The 21,502-nt window shown below is 42.8% G+C and overlaps 1 protein-coding gene across 1 annotated transcript in view; it reads right to left on the reverse strand.

Moving 5' to 3' along the window:
• Positions 1-3,393: 3,393 nt before the first annotated feature.
• Positions 3,394-21,502, reverse strand: part of LOC120309287 (complement factor B-like) — a 39,125-nt gene continuing 21,016 nt past the window's right edge. The window contains exons 9-19 of the mRNA XM_039346369.1: positions 20,609-20,710; positions 16,845-16,934; positions 16,047-16,184; positions 14,411-14,508; positions 12,917-13,028; positions 12,368-12,509; positions 9,054-9,133; positions 5,883-6,001; positions 4,819-4,951; positions 4,043-4,092; positions 3,394-3,631 (exon numbers count right to left, since the gene is read on the reverse strand). Of these exons, the coding sequence (XP_039202303.1) occupies positions 3,455-3,631; positions 4,043-4,092; positions 4,819-4,951; positions 5,883-6,001; positions 9,054-9,133; positions 12,368-12,509; positions 12,917-13,028; positions 14,411-14,508; positions 16,047-16,184; positions 16,845-16,934; positions 20,609-20,710 (1,241 nt within the window). The 3' untranslated portion in view covers positions 3,394-3,454. The remainder of the gene's footprint in view (positions 3,632-4,042; positions 4,093-4,818; positions 4,952-5,882; positions 6,002-9,053; positions 9,134-12,367; positions 12,510-12,916; positions 13,029-14,410; positions 14,509-16,046; positions 16,185-16,844; positions 16,935-20,608; positions 20,711-21,502) is intronic.

Here is a 21,502-nt window from a genome sequence, read left to right on the forward strand (position 1 = left end):
GCCACGTCCACTATCCAGACTTTTTTGTCTTTCTTATCGACAGTTGTTAAGTCTGGGGTGTTATGTTGCAGGTGCTTGTCTGTTTGAATTCTGAAGTCCCAGAGCAGTTTAATTTTTATTATTATTATTATTGTTGTTGTTGTTTTGTTGTTTTGTTGTTGTTATTGTTGATAATAATAATAATAATAATAATAATAATAATAATAATAATAATAATAATAATAATAATAATAAAAAAAAATGTAAATGGGGAAAAAAGAGAGAACCAAATGACGCACTATCTGGTAATCCATGTCTGTGTCTCTATGCAAGCACACAGGCTTATGATCTCTCCTGCATATACAGGTAGTCCTCAACGTACACATCCACTATCCAGACTTTTTTGTCTTTCTTATCAACAATTGTTAAGTCTGGGGTGTTATGTTGCAGGTGCTTCTCTGTTTGAATTCTGAAGTTCCAGAGCAATTTAATATTATCATTTTCTATGACTTTCTCTATTTTATGATCCCACCAGTTCTTGCTTACAGGCAAATGATATTTCTTGCAGCTGATTATTATTGTTGTTGTTGTTATTATATTTTCCAGTTAGGACTTATATTCGGGGAAATACGATGCTAAGTGTGTCTGTCTGGATGAGGATCTTAACTGCAGCTTATTTTTGGGGTGGGTCTTATTTTCGGAGAAACACAGTAGATATAGATGAGACAGAGAGAGGTAAATGTTGATTGCAGTAAGACCAAGATACAGTAAAAACAAATGTGTCTGAAGCAACTGAATGCTTAGAAAAAGGTTCAACACTGAACAGGAAGTAAGACAAAGAGGTGTGATGTTCTTTGGTTGTTTAATGTATTTGTGGAAAAATAGGTAAGAAACGCTTGTGGATAGTACATTTGTGTTGTTTGGGAACTTGATTGTGCAGTTATTATTCTATGCTCAGAAGACCATACTGACTGAGAATTCCAATTCTAAATAGTCCTTGATTAATGACTAGTCATTCAGTGACCATTCAAATTGAACGGCACTGAATGAGTGGTATGTACAAGCAGTGCTTGTACTTATGACTCGTCTGGCATTCTCATGGGTCATGTGATTGTGATTTGGGCATTCAGTGACTGGTCTGCATTCCAGCCCCTGCAGAGTCACATGGTCACATGATCGCCATTTACCAGTTTCTCACTGGGGAAGCCAACAGAAAGTCAAAAATCACAATCATGTGAAGTGCTCAAGGTGGAAATGCTCGCATAAAGCGGCATCATGTGTCTTGCACTCAATAACCAAACAGCTTATTGATAAGAATTTCCAGTTGCAATTAACATGGTGAAGTGAGGACTCCCTGTATTTGCAGTGAACATTAGATAGACTCTATGATGTCATGATAAATATCAGTTTGAACATTTATGTATCAGAAGCCAAGATTGCTTATGTTTCTTTATCATACTTACATCCCACCACAATTTGAAGATACTTGGTGGCTTCCTAGATGAGAAGAAACGTCTACAGTACAATTCAGCTTTAAAAAAATCTGCTTCATGAAATGATCACCCCATAAATCAATACAACAATCACACATGCACAAAAGGCACATGAGAGGGAAATGGAATAAATAAGGGCAACTAGAGCAAGAATGTAAGTCTTAGTAGAATATTTATTAAAGGGAGATGTCCTTGGAGAAGCAAGTTTTGATAGTTTGCGATCTGTGGAAAAATTGAACACATCTATAGGAGAGCATGCTATATAAAAGAACAGAGAAATAAAAGAGAAGGATGTAGCGGGGTGCTTAACTCTGTGTTTTCACACAAGAAACTGGCAGAATGAATGCCTACTGAAGGTGAATGAAGGCAAAAACGAGTGACTAATAGGAAAGAAAGATGTTAAAATGATTGGACAGAGAATGAGGATCAAATAGCAAAATAAACATTTATTTAAGACATTTTTATAGCCACCCATCTTTCAACCATCTTTCCCAAGCAAAAAGGAAAAGACATAAAATCACATTAAAACTACAACGCTAGACCCATTAAAACTTTAAAAACAATAACAACAGACATGAAGCCAGGATGGTGTGGCCAGATGAAATTGATAAGATCTCCAAGAGGAAAAAGATAAGTGTGAAAACCAAAAAGCAATGTATGAATCTACTGGGGGAAGGGATGATGGTTTGAAAAGATAAGGGAAATGGTGTTTGTAGAAGTTTTAATGGCATTTTCTCTTATTTCGTGCTTTCCATTTCCTTGGCTTACTCCAGTGGTTCTCAACCTTTTTAATGCTGCGACCCCCCAACCGGTCGTAAGTCAAGGACTACTCAACCGGTCGTAAGTCGAGGATTACTCAACTGGTGCAGCACCGTTTGCGGGCTCAGCAGGGCAGAGACAGCCTGGACAATTCCTATTGGCTTTTGAAAGCCAATAGAATGAGACTCTATTCAAGAGAGTCTATTCTATTGGCTTTCAAAAGCCAATAGAATAAAAGGGAGTAGCACAGCTAAGGAAAAGGGGGGGGGGGAAATGGCGGACTGCGTTGTTTGGCGACCTCCGTGAAATGGTCGTTCGACCCCAAATGGGGTCCCGACCCACAGGTTGAGAACACTGGCTTACTCGTTCTTCCTTACTTTCTGTGTGGTATGTAATGTTACAACCATGATGGACAGGTTCCATTATGGTCGTGACTTGACGAGTATCCGCATAACCAGAGTTGGAGGCTTCGCCACTCATCAGAACCTGGAATGGTGTTAACTGTGGCTTTATAGGAGTCAAAAATTGAATGCAAATTCTGGTTGTGTAAATTGCAAGACAGTGGGCGTGGTGGCTCAGTGGTTAAAGACACTGATCCCAGGTTTGAGATCTGAGTGCCATGAGATAGGGCGAGCTCCCGTTACTTGCTCCAGCTCCTGCCCACCTAGCACGGGTAGGCAACCTTGGCTCTTTTATGACTCGTGGACTTCAACTCCCAGAATTCCTGAGCCAGCCACGAGTCATAAAAGAGCCAAGGTTGCCTACCCCTGACCTAGCAGGTAGGTACCAAGCATTTGATGAGCCTCAGCGTATAGTCACTCTGGCCACATGGCTATGGAAATGTCTTCGGACAATGCTGGCTCGCTCAGCTGGGAAACAGAGATGAGTGCTGCCCCCTAGAGTTGGAAATGACTGGACAGGGGAAACTTTTACCTTTAAATGCAAGATGGCGGCTGTTTACCATGATGGCTAGACATTTTGAGATTTGCCGTCCAAGTGTAACAATATGGCAATAGGGTGGATTCCTTATGCTTCACCAATAAGGGTTGGAGCAGACATAATTTAACCAGGTTTTTGGCTTAAGATGTCACACAATTAGGGCCAACACAACTCACCCTGCCTGCCTGACATTTAATAAACAATTATTAATATTGCATTCCAGTTTCAAGGACGCGGAAATACTTGATCCATTTATTCAAAACAAAGCAACGAGAAAAGGACATTTATAGGAACTCCACCTCTGTCCCCAATTGCTCCTTGAGCCAAGGTAGAATTTTGAAGATGTTGGTGTGGAAATCCCTGGCGTGGGGGAGGGGCTTCTTCTTTACAGGCTCTGAGTCGCACAATAATGATCTATCGCCTTTGCAAGTGTCAACCACGCTCCAGCTGATCACACCCAGCTACAGAAGGAGAGGCAATATGGAGAAAGGACAATGGCTGTAAAGCTTGATAGACTCCAGGGAAGTGTTTTCCAAACTTGGCAACCTCTTGGTGTGAACCTCAACTCCCAGAAATCTGGGAGCACTGTCTGGGGGATTCTGGGAGTTGAAGTCCACACATCTTAAAGTTGCCAAGTTTGAAAAACACTGCTCCAGTGGGAAGAAGGCAGAGCTAAATAGGACATACATATCATTTTGGTTCATCCACCAATATGGCTGCCCATATTGGTGGATGAACCAATAAAACTGTAGGATGTGTCTTCCCCCTTAACGAATGGTTTTAGGAAATGAGCTTCCAGTTTATATTGGAAGGTTGGAAGGTTGGTCTGTTTGGCTGAGAAGTGACTGGGTTTGGCTCAAGTAACCACTCACCTGGATGTAACGTAGCCTTCTCTGAATGATGAGAGGCCCACCAGCATCATCTGCAACCAAGAGAAGAAAGAACCTTAGCCAAGGAATTAATTGGCTAGGCACAGTCAAGCTCTAAACCTGAATGGTGTACTAGAAGCCGGTTCCCCAAACATTTCAGGCATCAAATAGTTTCTAATTTTATAAAGTAATGAATGAGGAGGGATGGAATTATTAATGTTTTCCCTCTGATTCCCCCCTGCAAGACTTTATTATTATAGCCAATCTCAATTAAAGTAACTTTAGCTTCCTGTGGAATTAATATTTTAGTCTAATCTATCTAATGGGGCTACCACTCGGCCAAGTCACTTGCTGCTTTGGAAGTTCACATACTTCCTAGAGCAGTGGTTCTCAACCTTTTTAATGCTGCGACCCCCAACCGGTCATAAGTCGAGGACTAAACCGGTCGTAAGTCGAGGACTAAACTGGTCGTAAGTCGAGGACTACCCGACCAGTCATAAGTTGAGGACTTTCCCTGCCCGGGAGTGCCACGCATGCGTGGTGCCGCCCCCCTGCTCCAGCCAAGGCGTAGCTGGCAAGCGGCAGAGACGGAGCAGGCCGACCATCGGCCAAGGGAGGTAAGGCACCTGCCAGAAAAGGGGAAAAAATGGCGGATAGCCTTGCTTGGCGACCCCCGTGAAATGGTTGATCGACCCCAAATGGGGCCGCAACCCATAGGTTGAGAACCACTGTCCTAGAGCTAAAGAGAAGGAATAAGATTTAGGGCCAGTTCTCCTTACATGAACAAACATTGGGGTCCACATGCGGATCGGTGCCTCCTGTGCAAAGGAAGTGCTCATTCAACACCTCTGAGATATTTGTAACGTTCTCGTATTGTCTGGCTTTCTCAGCATCTAAGTAGCAGGCCATTTTCTGAAGAGAGAAATGGAGATGCTGATTTAAAGAAACATCGGACACATCCAGAAAGACCTGAAGCTGTGGAATCCAGGCATCTTCAGGACCTGGACCATGATGGTTGTTGGGAAACTCTGATAGCTGTAACGGCATCATATCTTGAGGGAGGCAGACTGGTGAAAGATGGTCTGGAGATAGGTTTGCTATTTATGTGACACTGACAGCAGGACTTTGCAATATAGATAGTTCTCGGCTTATGTTCACAACTGGGGCTGGAATATCCTTTGCTAATAGCAATAGCAATAGCACTTAAACTTAGATACCGTTTCACAGTGTTTTACAGCCCTCTCTAAGTGGTTTAAGAGTCAGCATGTTGGCCCCAACAATCTGGGTCCTCATTTTACCGACCTCGGAAGGATGGAAGGCTGAGTCAACCTGGACCTGGTCAGGATCAAACAGCCGAACTGCTGGCAACCAGCAATCAGCCGAAGTAGCCTGTAGTACTACATTCTAAATCTAACCACTGTGCCACCTCAGCTAAGAGAGGCAATCATTGATTCATGCCTGATTTTACAACCTATTTTGCCATGGTCGTTAAGCATGGTCATTAAGCAAATCATGTGGCTGTTAAGTGAATTTGGATTTCCCCATTGATTGTTGGAAACCAGCCAGGAGGGTCATAAATGGTGATCATGTGGTCGTGGGATGCTGCAAATATCATAAATACATGTCAACTGACAAGGGCTCAAATTTTGATCACATGACCAGGGGAATCAGCAATGCTTTTGTGAGGATTGGTCTCTTTTTTCAGTGCTATTGTAACTTCAAATGGTTGTTAAAGGAATGGTCGTAAGTCGAGGACTACTTGCTAGGATAGCAAACCTATTATTGGTGTTGAACTGCTAATGATGTAAGTAGCCTCCACTCCAAGTTAATCCCCTGTTAGCACCTTTTCTCCATTCTTGATCCATACATCTCTCCGGAGCAATCCAGGTTTCTGACCATTCCTATATTTACAGGTGGTGATGAAAAGAGAAGGAATATTTCCACCATACAGGAGTTCTTCCTCTAGGGTAAAAAACAAGAAATGTAAAGTAGGGGGGAGTATTAGTGAGGTAAATTAATCTATAAAGAAGTGATGGAGAGGGAGAACTAGGTTTTCAATGGACAAATATGGAATTAGGCATGTCTAGTTTTTTTTTTTTAAAGACATTTTATTGGTTTTTTAACATTCTTAAACAAAAAGTACTCAAGACCCACCGTGATGGTTAGGTGGTCAAACATTCAAAAGTGAAAATATATATAAAAAACACAACTCAATAAATTTCACTATCCCCTCTCTATGCCCCTCAGTTAACATAATATATTTAAATATTCCATTTCTATTTTAAATTTCTATCACTATTAAACCTGTGTTATAACTTCATCAGTTTACAAATACAATAGTTTAAATTTAAATCAAAAAATTGTCGATTCTAATTCTTAATCTCTCACATCCCTCATTTTATACCAAACTCATTTATTTCTTCTTCCACTCTACAATAGATATCTTAATAGCAATAAAATATTGATCAGCCCTATATATATATGTAATCCCAAAGTCAATCCATCTCTTTAAAATAACAGAATAATACTAAACCTTGATTCATTCTTATTCATTAAACAAAGTTCAAATTTTCTCCAGCTTATCATGCCTTATCATGTCTTTATTGTCATACAAGAAATCTATCCTAGTAATTTAAAACATTCCATAAATTATTAAAAGCATCCCAATCTAGGGCATGTCTAGTTTAGTGAAGAGAAGGATGAGGAGGGACATGATAGCAGTGTTCCAATATCTGAGGGGCTGCCACAAAGAAGAGGGAGTCAGGCTATTCTCCAAAGCACCAAGAAGCAGTGGATGGAAACTAAGCAAGGAGAGAACCAGCATAGAACTAGGGAGAAATTTCCTAATAGTGAGAACAATTAATAAGAGGACAACTTGCCTCCAGAAGTTGTGAATCCTTTAACTGGAAGTTTTTAAGAAGAGATTGGGCAACCATTTGTCTGAAATGGTATAGGGTTTCCTGCTTGAGCAAGGGGTTGGACTAGACCAGTGGTTCTCAACCTGTGGATCGGGACCCCATTTGGGGTCGAACGACCATTTCACGGGGGTCGCCAAACAACGCAGTCCGCCATTTTTTTCCCCCTTTTCCTTAGCTATGCTACTCCCTTTTATTCTATTGCAGCGGTTCTCAACCTATGGGTTGCGACCCCATTTGGGGTCGATCGACCATTTTTCGGGGGTCGCCAAAGGCGGTGATCCGCCATTTTCTCCCCTCCGGGGGCGGCGCCACACATGCGCATAACGTTTGTGTGACGGGGGTCGCCGTCACACAAACGTTGAGAATCGCTGTTCTATTGGCTTTTGAAAGCCAATAGAATAGACTCTCTTGAATAGAGTCTAATTCTATTGGCTTTCAAAAGCCAATAGGAATTGTCCAGGCTGTCTCTGCCCTGCTGAACCCGCCAAAAGTCCCATTCTGCAACCGGTGCTGCACCAGTTGAGTAGTCCTCGACTTACGACCGGTTGAGTAGTCTTCGACTTACAACCGGTTGGGGGTCGCGGCATTAAAAAGGTTGAGAACCACTGGACTAGACGATCTCCAAGGTCCCTTCCAACTCTGTTATTCTGTTAGATATGGTACAAGTCCAATGTAGATGTATTTGAGTTGACATTCCAGTGTTTCTCAAACTTGGCCACTTTCAGATGTGTGGACTTCAACTCCCAGTATTCCCAGTCAGTAAGGCTGGCTAGGGAATTCTGGGAGTTGAAGTCCACACATCTGAAAGTTGCCAAGGCTGAAAAACATGAGAGAGGGAGGGAGGGAGAGAGAGAGAGAGAGAGAGAGAGAGAGAGAGAGAGAGAGAGAGAAAGAAAGAAAGAAAGAAAGAAAGAAAGAAAGAAAGAAAGAAAGAGAAAGAAAGAGACAGAGAGAGAGGATAAAACACCCCATCCTTACTCTATTCATTCTTCTTGTTATTAAACACTACATTTAAAAGACATTCGGTTTTAATGGACACCCCTTTCCTTCTACTAGTCCAGTGGTTCTCAACCTGTGGGTCGGGACCCCATTTGGGATCGAACGACTATTTCACGGGGGTCACCAAACAACGCAGTCCGCCATTTTTTCTCCCTTTTCCTTAGCTGTGCTACTCCCTTTTATTCTATTGGCTTTTGAAAACCAGTAGAATAGACTCTCTTGAATAAAGTCTAATTCTATTGGCTTTCAAAAGCCAATAGAAATTGTCCAGGCTGTCTCTGCCCTGCTGAGCCCGCCAAAAGTCCCATTCTGCAAACGGTGCTGCACCAGTTGAGTAGTCCTCGACTTACGACCGGTTGAGTAGTCCTCGACTTACGACCGGTTGGGGGGTCGCAGCATTAAAAAGGTTGAGAACCACTATACTAGTCCATTAAATCAAGAGTTATAATTCATAACCAGGAATGGCTAATGGAGAGACAGTTTGATCTAGCACCAGGCTAGAAACCAGGAGACCGCGAATTCTAGTCCCCTCTTAGGCATGAAATCTGGCTGGGTGACTTTGGGCCAATCACCAGGAGATTATGAATTCTAGTTCTACCTTAGGCATGAAAGACAGCTGGGTGATTTTGGGCCAGACCCACTTTTACTGTACAGTGTTTCCCCCAAAAGAAGACCCAACCGAAAAAGAAGCCCTAGTATGAATTTTCAGGATGCTCATAATATAAGCCCCACCCCCAAATAAGCCCCAATTAAGAACATCAGCTGGACAGATGCATTTTGTACCGTACTTCCCTGAATACGGTACAACCGGAGAATAAGCCCTAATAACCGGAGAATAAGCCCTAATACGTCTTTTAGAGTAAAACTTAATATAAGACCTGGTCTTATTTTTTGGGAAACACGGATAGTTAGGTTCAGGCAACAAACCGGTTGATCAATTCCTGTTGCAACCAATGGATCAACATTTAGCTGATCCTTCCCCCAACAAAATGGAAGAGCCTCATGGGGAAAAACAAAAGGAAGTTGGGGGGGGGGGAAGGAATGCTAAAAATGTTTGTTGTGCCTACTGAGAATTGAACACTTAGCTTTCTTCTTACCGTGATCCTTACACGTGGTTTGTGGGTGTGGCTTTCTCAGAATCCGAGTGGTTTCTATTGTACATGGCAGACAGACCGGCCTATAGGAAGAGGTTATTGGAAAGGACAGTGATCGTTATAATATCTCCCATGATGGGGTCCACATCATACAATTAGGGATATGCACAAAACAGTAAAAAAAAAAAATCTTTTGCTTCAAGTCCCTTTTTTCAGTGCCCTTGTAACTTTGAACGGTCACTAACTGAAAAGTTGTAAGTCGAGGACTATCTGTATCGAAGATTGCCAAGAAGTTAAAGAGAGCAAGGACAGATGCATTACCCCTAGCATAGGCCATTCTAAGTGCTGTCTACCACCTTACCTACAGAAACTCAGGTAGTCCTCCACATACCACACTTTGTTTAGTGACCATTCAAAGTTAAAACGGCACTGAAAAAAAGTGACATATGACCGTTTTTCACATTTGCGACTGTTGCGGCATCCCCATGACCATGTGATCAAAATTCAGATACTTGGCAACTGACTCGTATTTATGTCGGTTGCAATGTCCCGGGGGGGTCAGGTGATCCCCTTTTGCGACCTTCTGACAAGTAAAGTCAATGGGGAAGCCAGATTCACTTAACAATCATGCTACTAATTTAACAGCTGCAGTAATAATAATAATAGTAGTAAAGTTGGAAGGGACCTTGGAGGTCATCTAGTCCAACCCCCTGCTCAGGCAGGAAATCCTACACCATTTCGGACAAATGGCTGTCCAGTCTCTTCTTAAAAACTTCCAGTGTTGGAGCATTTACTGCTTCTGGAGGCAAGCTGTTCCACTGATTAATTGTTCTCACTGTCATGAAGTTTCTCCTTAGTTCTAGGTTGCTTCTCTCCTTGATTAGTTTCCATCCGTTGCTTCTTGTCCTGCCTTCAGGTGCTTTGGAGAATAGCTTGACTCCCTCTTCTTTGTGGCAGCCCCTGAGATATTGGAACACTGCTATCATGTCCCCCCTTGTCCTTCTCTTTGTTAAACTAGACATACCCAATTCTAGCAACCATTCCTTATATGTTTTAGCCTCCAGTCCCCTAATCATCTTTGTTGCTCTTCAGCTCTTCAGTGATTCATTTAAAAACTGTGGCAAGAAAGGCCACAAAATGGAACAAAACTCACTTAACAACTGTCTCACTTAGCAACGGAAATTTTGGGCTCAGTTGTGGTCATAAGCCGAGAACCACCTGCATTGGCCAAGTGTATTAGTGTCAGAACCCATATCTTAACAGTCCCCTTTTTCTTCGTTGCAACAACCCAAACCTTATTCTTTTCCTTTCCTGGGTTCTGCCATACTCCTGGAGGGGAGGGGGAAAATGCTTGTGGGTTATTGCTTTGACTTCCATTATCACTACAATGTAACACTTTGCTGTTTCTGCCCATTTCTTCTGTGAACTATCTCTCCCCTCATTGTCAGCTAGTAGGCGGGGGGGGGGGGGGGGGAGAAGAAAGGAATGCATCTCCGGCAACTGGTTTATCTCTGCATTCACCAGGGAAGGCGTGAAAAGCTGACAAAACAGTCTCCACTGTGCTGAGACGGCCTGATGTTATCTCCTTTTTCCCACAACGGACTTAACACCTGAGGATTGGCCCGTTTGAACTGACCAGATGAACCAGGGGGTGGGGTTTGGCTTGGGATACTTTTAACCTATCAATCTGAGCTGGAAACCCTCAGATCCTGTCTATTATGCCTGCTATCAGCTTCTCCTAATAAAAGCTCCTTTTGGAAGAAACTGCTTCCACAAGTTCTGCTTTCTTAGGATGACGTTTTGAATTTGGGCCCTGACAGTTAGTTTTCATTAAAACCATTACATTTTTATAGCAAATTGGCAACATGTACAGTTAAAAAAAGGTGCAAGTTTGCTATGAGAAGCTGATGGCAAAGTGCTTGAAACTACAAGGAAGGAAATGCCTTATTTTGTCCAAATTCAGAACAAAACTCCATAGCTTAGAATGTTTTGTTCCAGAACATTATGAATATGCTAGAACCAGAATGTCTTGCACACCTTTCTCACACTGCTTTCCAATACAGATAGTCCTCAAAGTACAACCACAATTGAGCCCAAAATTTCTCTTGCTAAGTGAGACATTTGTTAAGTGAGTTTTACCCCACTTTATTACCTTTATTGCCACAGTTGTTAAGTAAGTTGCTGAATAACACGGTTGTTGAGTGAATCTGGCTTTCCCATTGACTTTGCATAACAGAAGATCACAAAAGGGGATCACGTGACCCCTGAACACTGCAAACCGTCATAAATATGAGTCGGTTGCCAAGCATCTGAATTTTGATCACGTGACTGTGGGGATGCTGCTATGGTCGTGAGTATGAAAAAAAGGTCATAAGTCGCTTTTTTTAGTACTATAGTACTAAACAGTCAACAGTCAACAGTCACTAAATGAATTAGTGTAAGTCAAGGGCTACCTGTACATCATTTCTGGAATCTTACTGTTTTCAGAGTATTAACCATATTCTCACCCTTTTTACTCCCTACTTCCTGCTTTAGGGAACACAGATGTGCTGTTTTTCAGTCCTCCCACTTGAAGAAAGTCAGCATCCCCCCCCCCCCCAGAGAATGAAATATTTGGGGGAATATTAAAAAAGGCAGGATAGAATATTTCCCCTAAAAGAGAAATGGAGAAAAAAAAATCTTAACAAAGGCAGAAACAGCCCCATTCTTTCTTCCTCAGGCAGAAACCCGAGGAGGTCAATCTTTAGAAATGGAGATTTTTTTTAATCCACTCAGAAAGACTGGGGCCATACTATTCGTAAGCAAAATGCCTTCAGCCACAGCCCCCACGGAAGGCTGGAGCTGATGGGATTAGAAAAACAAAGACTCCTAAAATCTACATTCCCCACCCAGCTCCAAGGACAGGACATGACCTCCAAGCCACAGTTGGAGTCAGGCAACAATAATGAGTATACCAAAAGGGCACACTTAAGCACAGGTCAAAGTACATTTCACAACAGGCATCTCAAACACAAAGCCCAAAGAAGGCACAAAAACCCAACCACTCTCAACTCCATTTTGTCAGCTATCCCAGAACTACATGCTGTTGTTGCTTCTGCTCATCATTAAACTTTCTTTCCTAAGCAGTCAGTCTCTATTTTATTTCCAGTATCTTAGCCTCCATTTTATTTCCAGTGTCTTACTCCTGGCTTGGAACTGGACCTGATTTTTCTTCCAACACACCTGAACAGTTTTTAATTAACAAATCAAAGGGACATCATCTGACAACAGACCCAACTTTTACAGCGATCACTGACCCTCATCTCCTTTCAACTTACCTTGCAAAAGATGGAAGGTGCTTTTTGAGTTTGACCAGGGCAACATCAAAATCATAGAACTCTGGGCTGTCCTTATTTTGTACATTCTCACTATTGTATTCTGGGTGGCGTCGGATTTCAGCTACTGTAAAGTTGGTTGTTCCTAAAGAAGAGACAGAGACAATGTGAACTTCCTGGAAACCTTCACAGATGGTGGAGGCTATTATAATAATGGAACCATGGAAATATTAAACCAGCGGTCCCCAAACTTTCCAGCTCTGTGGACCGGCAATGGTGGGGAGAGACGGGATAGTTTTGAGCGCATGCGTGCTGCTTGCACAAATGCAGATTTGCACATTCATGCACTCGCCTGCAGCTTGTGTGGCCCAGTTGCTAACGGTCCATGAACTGGTACCGGGCCACAGACCAGGGGTTGGGGACCCTGTGTTAAACCATCATGACCTACTGTTAATGGTACAAGACCAAAGCAGTCAAATCTTTTTTTACCAGTTAGTGATCTACTTCTTCTTCTTCTTTCTATCTCCATGCCCCTATTAGAATTTGGCTTACCAAGGATGACACTGATATCTTCGATTCCATTAATCCTGGCCAAGCAGTGGGCAGCTGTCAAGATGTCCCGGTCAGAGACAATGACTCCCTTGCAGATTTCTTGCCGTGATTCCTAAAATTTAGACGTGAAAAATCATCCTGTGATCATGGAGAGCAGCAGCTGTCTTACCTTAAAACAGTCCTTCTCAACTTTAGCAGCTTGAAGATGTGTAGACTTCATCTCCCAGAATCCCCCTACCAGCATCTTCAAGTTGCCAAATTTGAGAAACACAGAGTTGGACCTTAGAATCAACCCCACAATCACAGACAGTAACAAAGACAGTTAAGGAAAACAAATCAGATCCCAGAAAACTTTGCTATCTTGATGGCATTTTTACTAAAGGGCTCCTTCTTATGTATGTCACGATATTATCTTGCATTGGTGAAGCATGAACAAAGTGCCTTCTGCCAGACATTTTGTCACTGTGCAGTTAGGGGCAAAATTCTGCATTTGAAATATGGAATAAAGGGTTCTTGGTGTTCTCTGAGCGATGTTTCGTTACCCTAACTAGGTAATATCATCAGTGCTAGTAGTCCTACTATCTCCCACCACGATTACTAGCATTGATGATATTGCCAAGTTAGGGTAATGAAACATCTGCAAACAAACAACCAAGCTCAGACAGCATCAAGGACCCTTCATTTCAACCTTGAGCTATAAATATTCTCCTTGTTGCTGGAATTGGGTATGTCTGATTTAAGTTGCTGGAACTGGGTATGTCTAGTTTAATGAAGAGAAGGACGAGGGGGGACATGATAGCAGATTCCAATATCTCAGGGGCTGCCACAAAGAAGAGGGAGTCAAGCTATTCTCCAAAGCACCTGAAGGCAGGACAAGAAGCAATGGATGGAAACTAATCAAGGAGAGAAACAACCTAGAACTAAGGAGAAACTTCCTGACAGTTAGAACAATTAACCAGTGGAACAACTTGCCTCCAGAAGTTGTGAGTGCTCCGATACTGGACATTTTTAGGAAGAGATTGGACAGCATAGGATTTCCTGCCTGAGCAGGGGGTTGGACTAGAAGACCACCAAGGTCCCTTACAACTCTGTTATTCTGTATTCCTTTATTGGAAGTATGGAATATTTCATTTTGGTCAACCACGAAAAAAATGAAATGGTTTTGGAAACTTGTCACATTCCATGCTTGGAATGCAGATTTCTCTTTTGGTATATTGTCTGGTCCCATTTTATTGGTTCTCTTTACTGCAGGGGTGTCAAACTCTCAACATCACATGACCTGTGGCAACGTAGCGCGACTTTCTTGCCATTGCCAGCAAGAAAGTTGCTGGCAACCGCAAAGCGCGGTTTCGCTATGATGCATCCGGCCTGTGGGCCGGCAGTTTGACATCCCTGCTTTATTGGATTGGCTTGATTTTGGTTAAAAATGCTTTTTGTGCTGGTCGTATGCCCACAATTAAAGTGTCTATCTACCCCAGTGCTAGTCAGTCTTACATTGATGACGATTCTTGCAAACCAGGGATTCTTTTCATAGTCATCTGCTGCTGCTTCTCCAGGGGAGAAACCACACATGGGCAAAGATTCACCATCATCTGAGGATAGAAAGACATGTTTTTGGAAGGTAGAACTTCCTAGAAAAAAAAGCAGGAGGGAATGAACAGGCTGGAAGGGAGACAGAGAGGTGGGACTTCTGGATTCTTCGGAAAGAGATGGAAACAAGTGACCGTCATAGCCTGGGAGGAGAGCAATGGAAACAGACCAAAGTAGATGGATAGTTCCTATACGGCAGAGGTCCCCAGGGACCGGTTCTGTAGAGAAAGGGTTTTCTGCGGACCGGGGGCAGCGTGGTTTTGTGTACTGCCTGCATTCCACAGAGGGGACTTTGCTTGTTTGCATGGATGGGTTTCTGGCACGCCAAGGCCCAGTGCCGGTCCATGGACTGGAGGTTGGGGACCCCTGCTATACAACCACTACCAGAGAAAAGTTTTGAAGTGGGTTTGGCAACTTGGTACTCGTGGATATATCCCCACAGATTCACCAAACTTCAAGAGGATGCCTACTGAGCCCACAAATTAAACATTTAGTATGAAAAAGTATTGTTGTTGTTAATTGCGAAGTCGTGTCCGACCCATCGCAACCCCATGGACAACCTTCCTCCAGGTCTTCCTGTCCTCTACCATTTTCTGGAATCCATTTAAGTTCACACCTACTGCTTCAGTGACTCCCTCCAGCCATCTCATTCTCTGTCGTCCCCTTCTTCTATTGTCCTCAATCTTTCCCAGCATAAGAGATACCAAATTCTTTTGAGATTATCTCTTAAAGGTAATAGTGTTCTTCTGAGATTTCAGATGAAAATGCAAGTGCTCTAATAACAACCGAGCCATCGTCAATGATTATCATTAGATCTATGATACCATGCAAAATCGTAAGAAGTTGATACCCACTTCTTGGAAAGTTTGCTGATCCCAGATTCCCAGCCATTTCTCCTCTGATGTCCATCAAATCTTTTATTTTGTTTGGGTATTTAAAGCCACTTCACCTATTGTCATTCTGATGTGGATGGTATAACTGCAGAAAAGTTTTTTTATGGTTGTTTTTTCTACTTGTATATTAAATTTATATGCTGCCCGTCTCACTATCCAGAGGGACTCTGGGCTGCTAACAGTGCAATAAAAATAGAAGTCTAGAAACAATTGTGAATATAGGAAGTATTAAAATTACAAAAATTAAATGGACTAAAAAAACTTAACAGCTCACGCAAAGCAGGGGTGATGCCTTCTTTTGTTAAAATACACGAAGGATTTACAAGTATTCCTTGACTTAACACGGTTCATTGAGTGACCCATTTGGAAGTTACAACAGCACTGAAAAAAGGGACATGACCATTTTCACACAACTGTTGCTGCATCCCCACGGTCATGGGATCAAAATTTGGATGCTTGGCAACAAGGTTCATATTTGGTCATAAGTCACTGTCACTGTAACTTTGAACAGTCACTAAATGTATGATTGTAAGTCGGGGAAAAAGCTCTGTATATATATGTGCCTTCTTTTCTGAGAAACAAAATGTTGAGTACATCAGGGCCAAGTTGATTAGTCATGAAATTAGTGAAATGAAAATTCAGATTACCCAAACTCTCCTCCAAGACCTCTTGCAGTTCAACAAAGTCCTTCAAAATGAAGCTGTGTCTCTCATTGGGCTTGTGAGAAGCCAATTCATTAATAGCTTTTATGTTGATGTCCTGGCCGCTACCAAAGACATAAATATCTAGGATAAATGTGGACAGAAGTATCAGTTAAGGAGAGGAATAGCACAGTGAAACAAGTAATTAGTTTCTCCCCAGTAAGTTATTAAAACTGCATTACAGAAAAATCCTTTTAAACAACACATTGAAAAACTTTGCTGAATGATGCAGTTTTGCCCAATTAAAGGTTCCAGGCAAAAGAGACACAACAGTTTTACCATTTTCTCTGAAAATAAGCCCGGGTCTTATATTAATTTTTGCTCCAAAAGATACATTAGGGCTTATTTTCAGGTGATGTCTTATTTTTTTTCATGTACAATAATCTACATTTATTCAAATACATAATGTCAATAATATAATTTATTTATGTTTATTTATATATTGTTATTATTTTATAATTCAATATATCTGTCATGTGTTGCAATGGACGTATTAAATGCATCCGTCTGGCTGACGAACTTAATCAGGGCTTATTTTGGGGGTGGGGCTCCCAAAAAATCCTAAGCTAGGGCTTATTTTCTGGTTGGGTCTTATTTTCAAGGAAATACGGTAGTAGCACATCGATAAATAAGCAAAGCAATTCGTGGAAATGAAATAAAACAATCTCTGCCCCCAACTGGCTGCGACAGTGAAATGCAAAGAAGGTGAAATGAAACTGTCCTGCTCACGGATCATTGCCTTACCCAAATAATCATCACGAGGGTTTGGGGAAGATCTCCCAATGTTTATTTGTAGGACAGCAGGAGATGAGGAGTCCCCCACATGGTAGCTGCCTAGAAGAAAGAAATGATTATTGCAAAGGGTGACCCGGCATGCTGTCATTTGGAGGGAACGAATGGAATAAATAGATTATGGAAAGTTTGAAATTTTTAAAAAAATCCTGGATTCTACTTCCGACATTTTCCAAAAGCACTTTGACCCACTAAAACCTATCATTGCCCTTCAATCTTTTCATTGCCCTCCCTCCCTCCCTTCCTAGACAAGATGAAGTGCTTAATAGCTAAAATGACTGCTGGCTTCTCTTATCATTTTTTTAAAGTACTCTAAAATAGTGGTCCTCAATCCCTGGGTGTTGTGGCCTGTCGGTGGCCGGAGGACTCCGCAGCCAACTCAGAGGAAGAAGCATAGGAGTGGGTGTCGGCCGCAGCGTCAGGGAAATGGGGACGAAAGAATGGAGCTGTCACAGCCAGGGACAGAGATGGAGCCTGGGCTGTGCACCAGCCCCCAGATGGAAAGGCTGAGACCTCCATGCCTTGAGGCAAGTGATTCAGGAGAGGAGGATCACATGGGGCCGGTGATTGATGCGCGGGCGCGGTGTAGGCTGAGAAGAGGAGAACAGTGAGAGGCTATGGGCTGGTCTTTGGGGTGGAAGAGCCACCGCTGCTAACAGAGCCCCACCCTCAGCTGTGGATAAAAGGCAGGGGCAAGGACGAATAGGTGTGGCAGACAACCAGATGACCTGCAGGGTCCCTTCCAACTTTATCATTATTGATCATCGCACAGTCAGCCAGATGTTCAGACTGGATTTGGTATTTTGTCTACCTATCGAGTCCTTACCCAGGACCTGGGATAGGCAGATGTGGATGTTTGATGGTATTACAGATATTGTCGCAGGATGGAAGCAATTCCTAGTAAGGCCGCCTTTTGCAATTGACTAATAGCGAATTTGTCAATGCCAATGGTGTTCAAGTGGTGCTCCAATTGTTTTGGGATTGCACCTAAGGAGCCTATTACTATTGGTACTACCTTTGCTTGCTTTTGCCACAGTCTTTCTATTTCTATTTGTAGGTCTTTGTATTTTGTTATCTTCTCCAGTTCTTTCTCTTCTATTCTGCTGTCTCCAGGCACTGCCACGTCCACTATCCAGACTTTTTTGTCTTTCTTATCGACAATTGTTAAATCTGGAGTGTTATGTTGCAAGTGCTTGTCTGTTTGAATTCTGAAGTCCTAGAGCAGTTTAATTTTATCATTTTCTATGACTTTCTCTATTTTATGATCCCACCAGTTTTTGCTTACAGGCAAATGATATTTTTTGCAGATCTTCCAATGCACCATTGTTGCTATTTTGTCATGCCGCTTCTTGTAGTCAGTCTGTGCAATCTTCTTGCAACAGCTTACCAAGTGGTCCACTGTTTCTTCAGCTTCTTTGCATAGGCGGCACTTACTGTCTGTTGCTGTCTTCTCAATGTTGACTTTATATGCATTTGTCCTTAAGGCTTGGTCTTGTGCAGCCAGAATTAGTCCCTCGGTCTCTTTCTTCAATTTTCCTGCTCTTAGCCATTGCCAGGTCTTGTTATTATCTGCTTTCCCAGCTATTTTTTTAATGTATTGGCCATGTAGTGCTTTGTCTTCCCATGCCTCTATTCTATTCTTCATTTGGTCTTTCTTGTAGGCCAGTTTGGTCTCTCCAGTAGTCAGTAAGCTTTCCTGATGTACTAATTTCAATGCATCTTCATCATTGTTCTTCAGATATTCTTCCAAAGCCATTTTTTCTTCTTCAGCCATCTGATGTACTTGTAGCATTCCACGCCCACCTATTTGCCTTGGTAGATAAAGTCTGTCAATGTCACTGCGTGGATGAAGGGCATGATTCATTGTCATTATTTTTCTGGTCTTCTATCCATTGCTTTTAGTTCTGCTTGAGTCCAGTCCACTATTCCAGCTGTGTACCTAATGACTGGAATTGCCCAGGTGTTGATTGCCTTTATGGTATTTCCTCCATTGAGTTTGGACTTTAAGATCTTCTTCATTCTCTTGATGTATTCACCTGTAATCTTTTTCTTGACTTCAGCGTGCTTGATGTTGTCAGCTTGAAGGATACCCAAGTATTTGTAGTAATCTTCCTCATCCAGACTCTTAATGTTATTTTCGTGGGGCATCTTAATTCCTTCAGTTTTCACTACTTTTCCTTGCTTGATAGTAAGTGTGGCACATTTGTCCAAGCCAAACTCCATAACAATATCTTGGCTATATATACGGACAGTGTTGAGCAGTGATTCTATTTCAGATGATGTTTTTCCATACAGCTTCAGATCATCCATGTAAAGGAGATGGGATAGTCTGGTAGATGTTTTTGATGTTTGATATTATTATTATTATTATGGATCATTGCATAGTCAGCCAGATGTTCAGACTGGATTTGGCATTTTGTCTACCTATCGAGTCCTTACCAAGGACCTGGGATAGGCAGAGGTGGATATTGTTGTTGTTGTTGTTGTTGTTGTTGTTATTACTCTTCATTTCTCTGCCAGTCAGCCACTTCTATCTGGAATTCCTGACTCTGATTTGTAAATTTGCCGGAGTTTCCCTCGGATCCCATGGCGCTGGGAGTCAGGAGCGCCTTCTGAGCGTGTGCGTGTTGAAAAGAGCCAGCTTGCCTGAAGGACTCTTGCTGCAAAAGCATGGGGAGAGACAGAAATTAACTCTGGGTTTTGGGAGACCCCTGCAGGGGAAAAGGGAGCGAGCTCCATTGTTTGGAGACAACTAAAGACTTGAACAAGCGGCTGTGTGAAACTGCTGGAGTTCCTGAATAAAAGGACTGTTGGAGATTTATTGGTACGTCTCTTGTGTTCAGGGAATTGGGTCAGAACACTGGGCCGGGCTGTGGCCCATTGGAAATGGGTGGCGCAAGTGGCAGGCAAGCAGGCAAGTGGGAAAAACTCCATTTGCACAAGCAGCAGGTGCGCACGCTCACATGCGAAATTCCATTTGCACTGTACCATCCTGTCTCCCCCCCCATGTCGCCACCGGCGGTCCATAGAGCTGGAAAGGTGGGAACCACTGCTCTAATGTAGTGGTTCTCAACCTTTTTAATGCCGTGACCCCCAACCGGTCGTAAGTCGAGGACTACTCAACTGGTCGTACGTCGAGGACTACTCAACTGGTGCAGCACCATTTGCAGAATGGGACTTTTGGCGGGCTCAGCAGGGCAGAGACAGCCTGGACAATTCCTATTGGCTTTTGAAAGCAATAGAATTAGACTCTATTCAAGAGAGTCTATTCTATTGGCTTTCAAAAGCCAATAGAATAAAAGGGAGTAGCACAGCTAAGGAAAAGGGGGAAAAAATGGTGGACTGCGTTGTTTGGCGACCCCCGTGAAATGGTCGTTCGACCCCAAATAGGGTCCCGACCCACAGGTTGAGAACCACTGCTCTAAAAGATTCTTTCTCAAACAACAAAACAAGAGCATCCAAAGGAACTCAAGAATTTGCGTTTTCCTCTTGAACCGCTCACCATCAGCGAGGAGGATAATGACACATCGAAAAACTTTGCTGACTGATGCACTGTTTTGCCCAATTAAAGGTTCCAGACAAAAAGTTTTAGTAGTATATTGATGAATAAGCAAAGCCATTTGTGGAAATGAAATAAAACAATCTCTGCCCCCAACTGGCTGTGACAGGGAAATGCAAAAAGAAGGTGAAATGAAGCTGGATCTTCGTCGCCTTACCCAAATGATCATCAGGAGGGTTTGGGGAAGGTCTCCCGATGTTAAGAAACTCCTTGATCTGTGTGATAACAAAAGATGGGGAGCCCCCCAAGTTGTAGTTTCCTAGAAAAAGAAATGATTATTGTAAAGAGACATTCTGACATGTCGTGCTCTCATTGGGGGATAAGGGGAGGGAAGGAATGGAATAAATAGATTATGAAAAATTAAAAAATAATAATAATCGATCCTGGATTCTACTTCCAACATATTCCAAAAGCGCTTTGGCACACTAACACTTTTATTGTCCTTTGGTCCTTTTTCTGCCCCTTCCTTCTTTCCCTCCTTCCTTCCTTCCTTCCTTCCTTCCTTCCTTCCTTCCTTCCTTCCTTCCTTCCTTCCTTCCTTCCTTCCTTCTTTCCTTCCTTCCTTCCTTCCTTTCTTCCTTCCTCTTTCCCTCCCTTCTTCCCTCCTTTCCTGCTTTTCTCCCTTCCTTGTTCCCTCCCTCCCTCATTTCCTCCCTTCCTCCTTTCCTCCCTTTCCCTCCCTTTCCCTCCCTCCTTTCTTCCTCCTCCTTTTCTCCCTTCCTCATTTCTTCCCTCCCTCCTTTGTTCCTTCCTTACTTCATACTTTCCTTTCTCATTTCCTCCCTTCCTCCCTCTCCTGCCCCCCCTTTCCCCTTCCTCCCTCTCTTCTTCCCTTCCCCTCCCTCTTTTCCCTTCCCCTCCCCCTTCTCCTTCCTTCTTCCCTCTCCCTTTCCCTTTTCCTCCCTCCCTTTCCTGTCTTCTCTCCTTCCTCCTTCTCTTATTCCCTTTCCCACCCTTCCTCCCCCCTTCCCTCCCTCCCCCTTTCCCTCCCTCTTCCTCCCTTTCCCACCCTTCCTCCCCCCTTCCCTCCCTCTTCCTCCCTTTCCCACCC

Source organism: Crotalus tigris, unplaced genomic scaffold, assembly GCF_016545835.1.
Source record: "Crotalus tigris isolate CLP2741 ecotype Arizona unplaced genomic scaffold, ASM1654583v1 scf7180000017989.1554031673:749699, whole genome shotgun sequence".
Classification (NCBI taxonomy): Eukaryota; Metazoa; Chordata; class Lepidosauria; order Squamata; family Viperidae; genus Crotalus; species Crotalus tigris.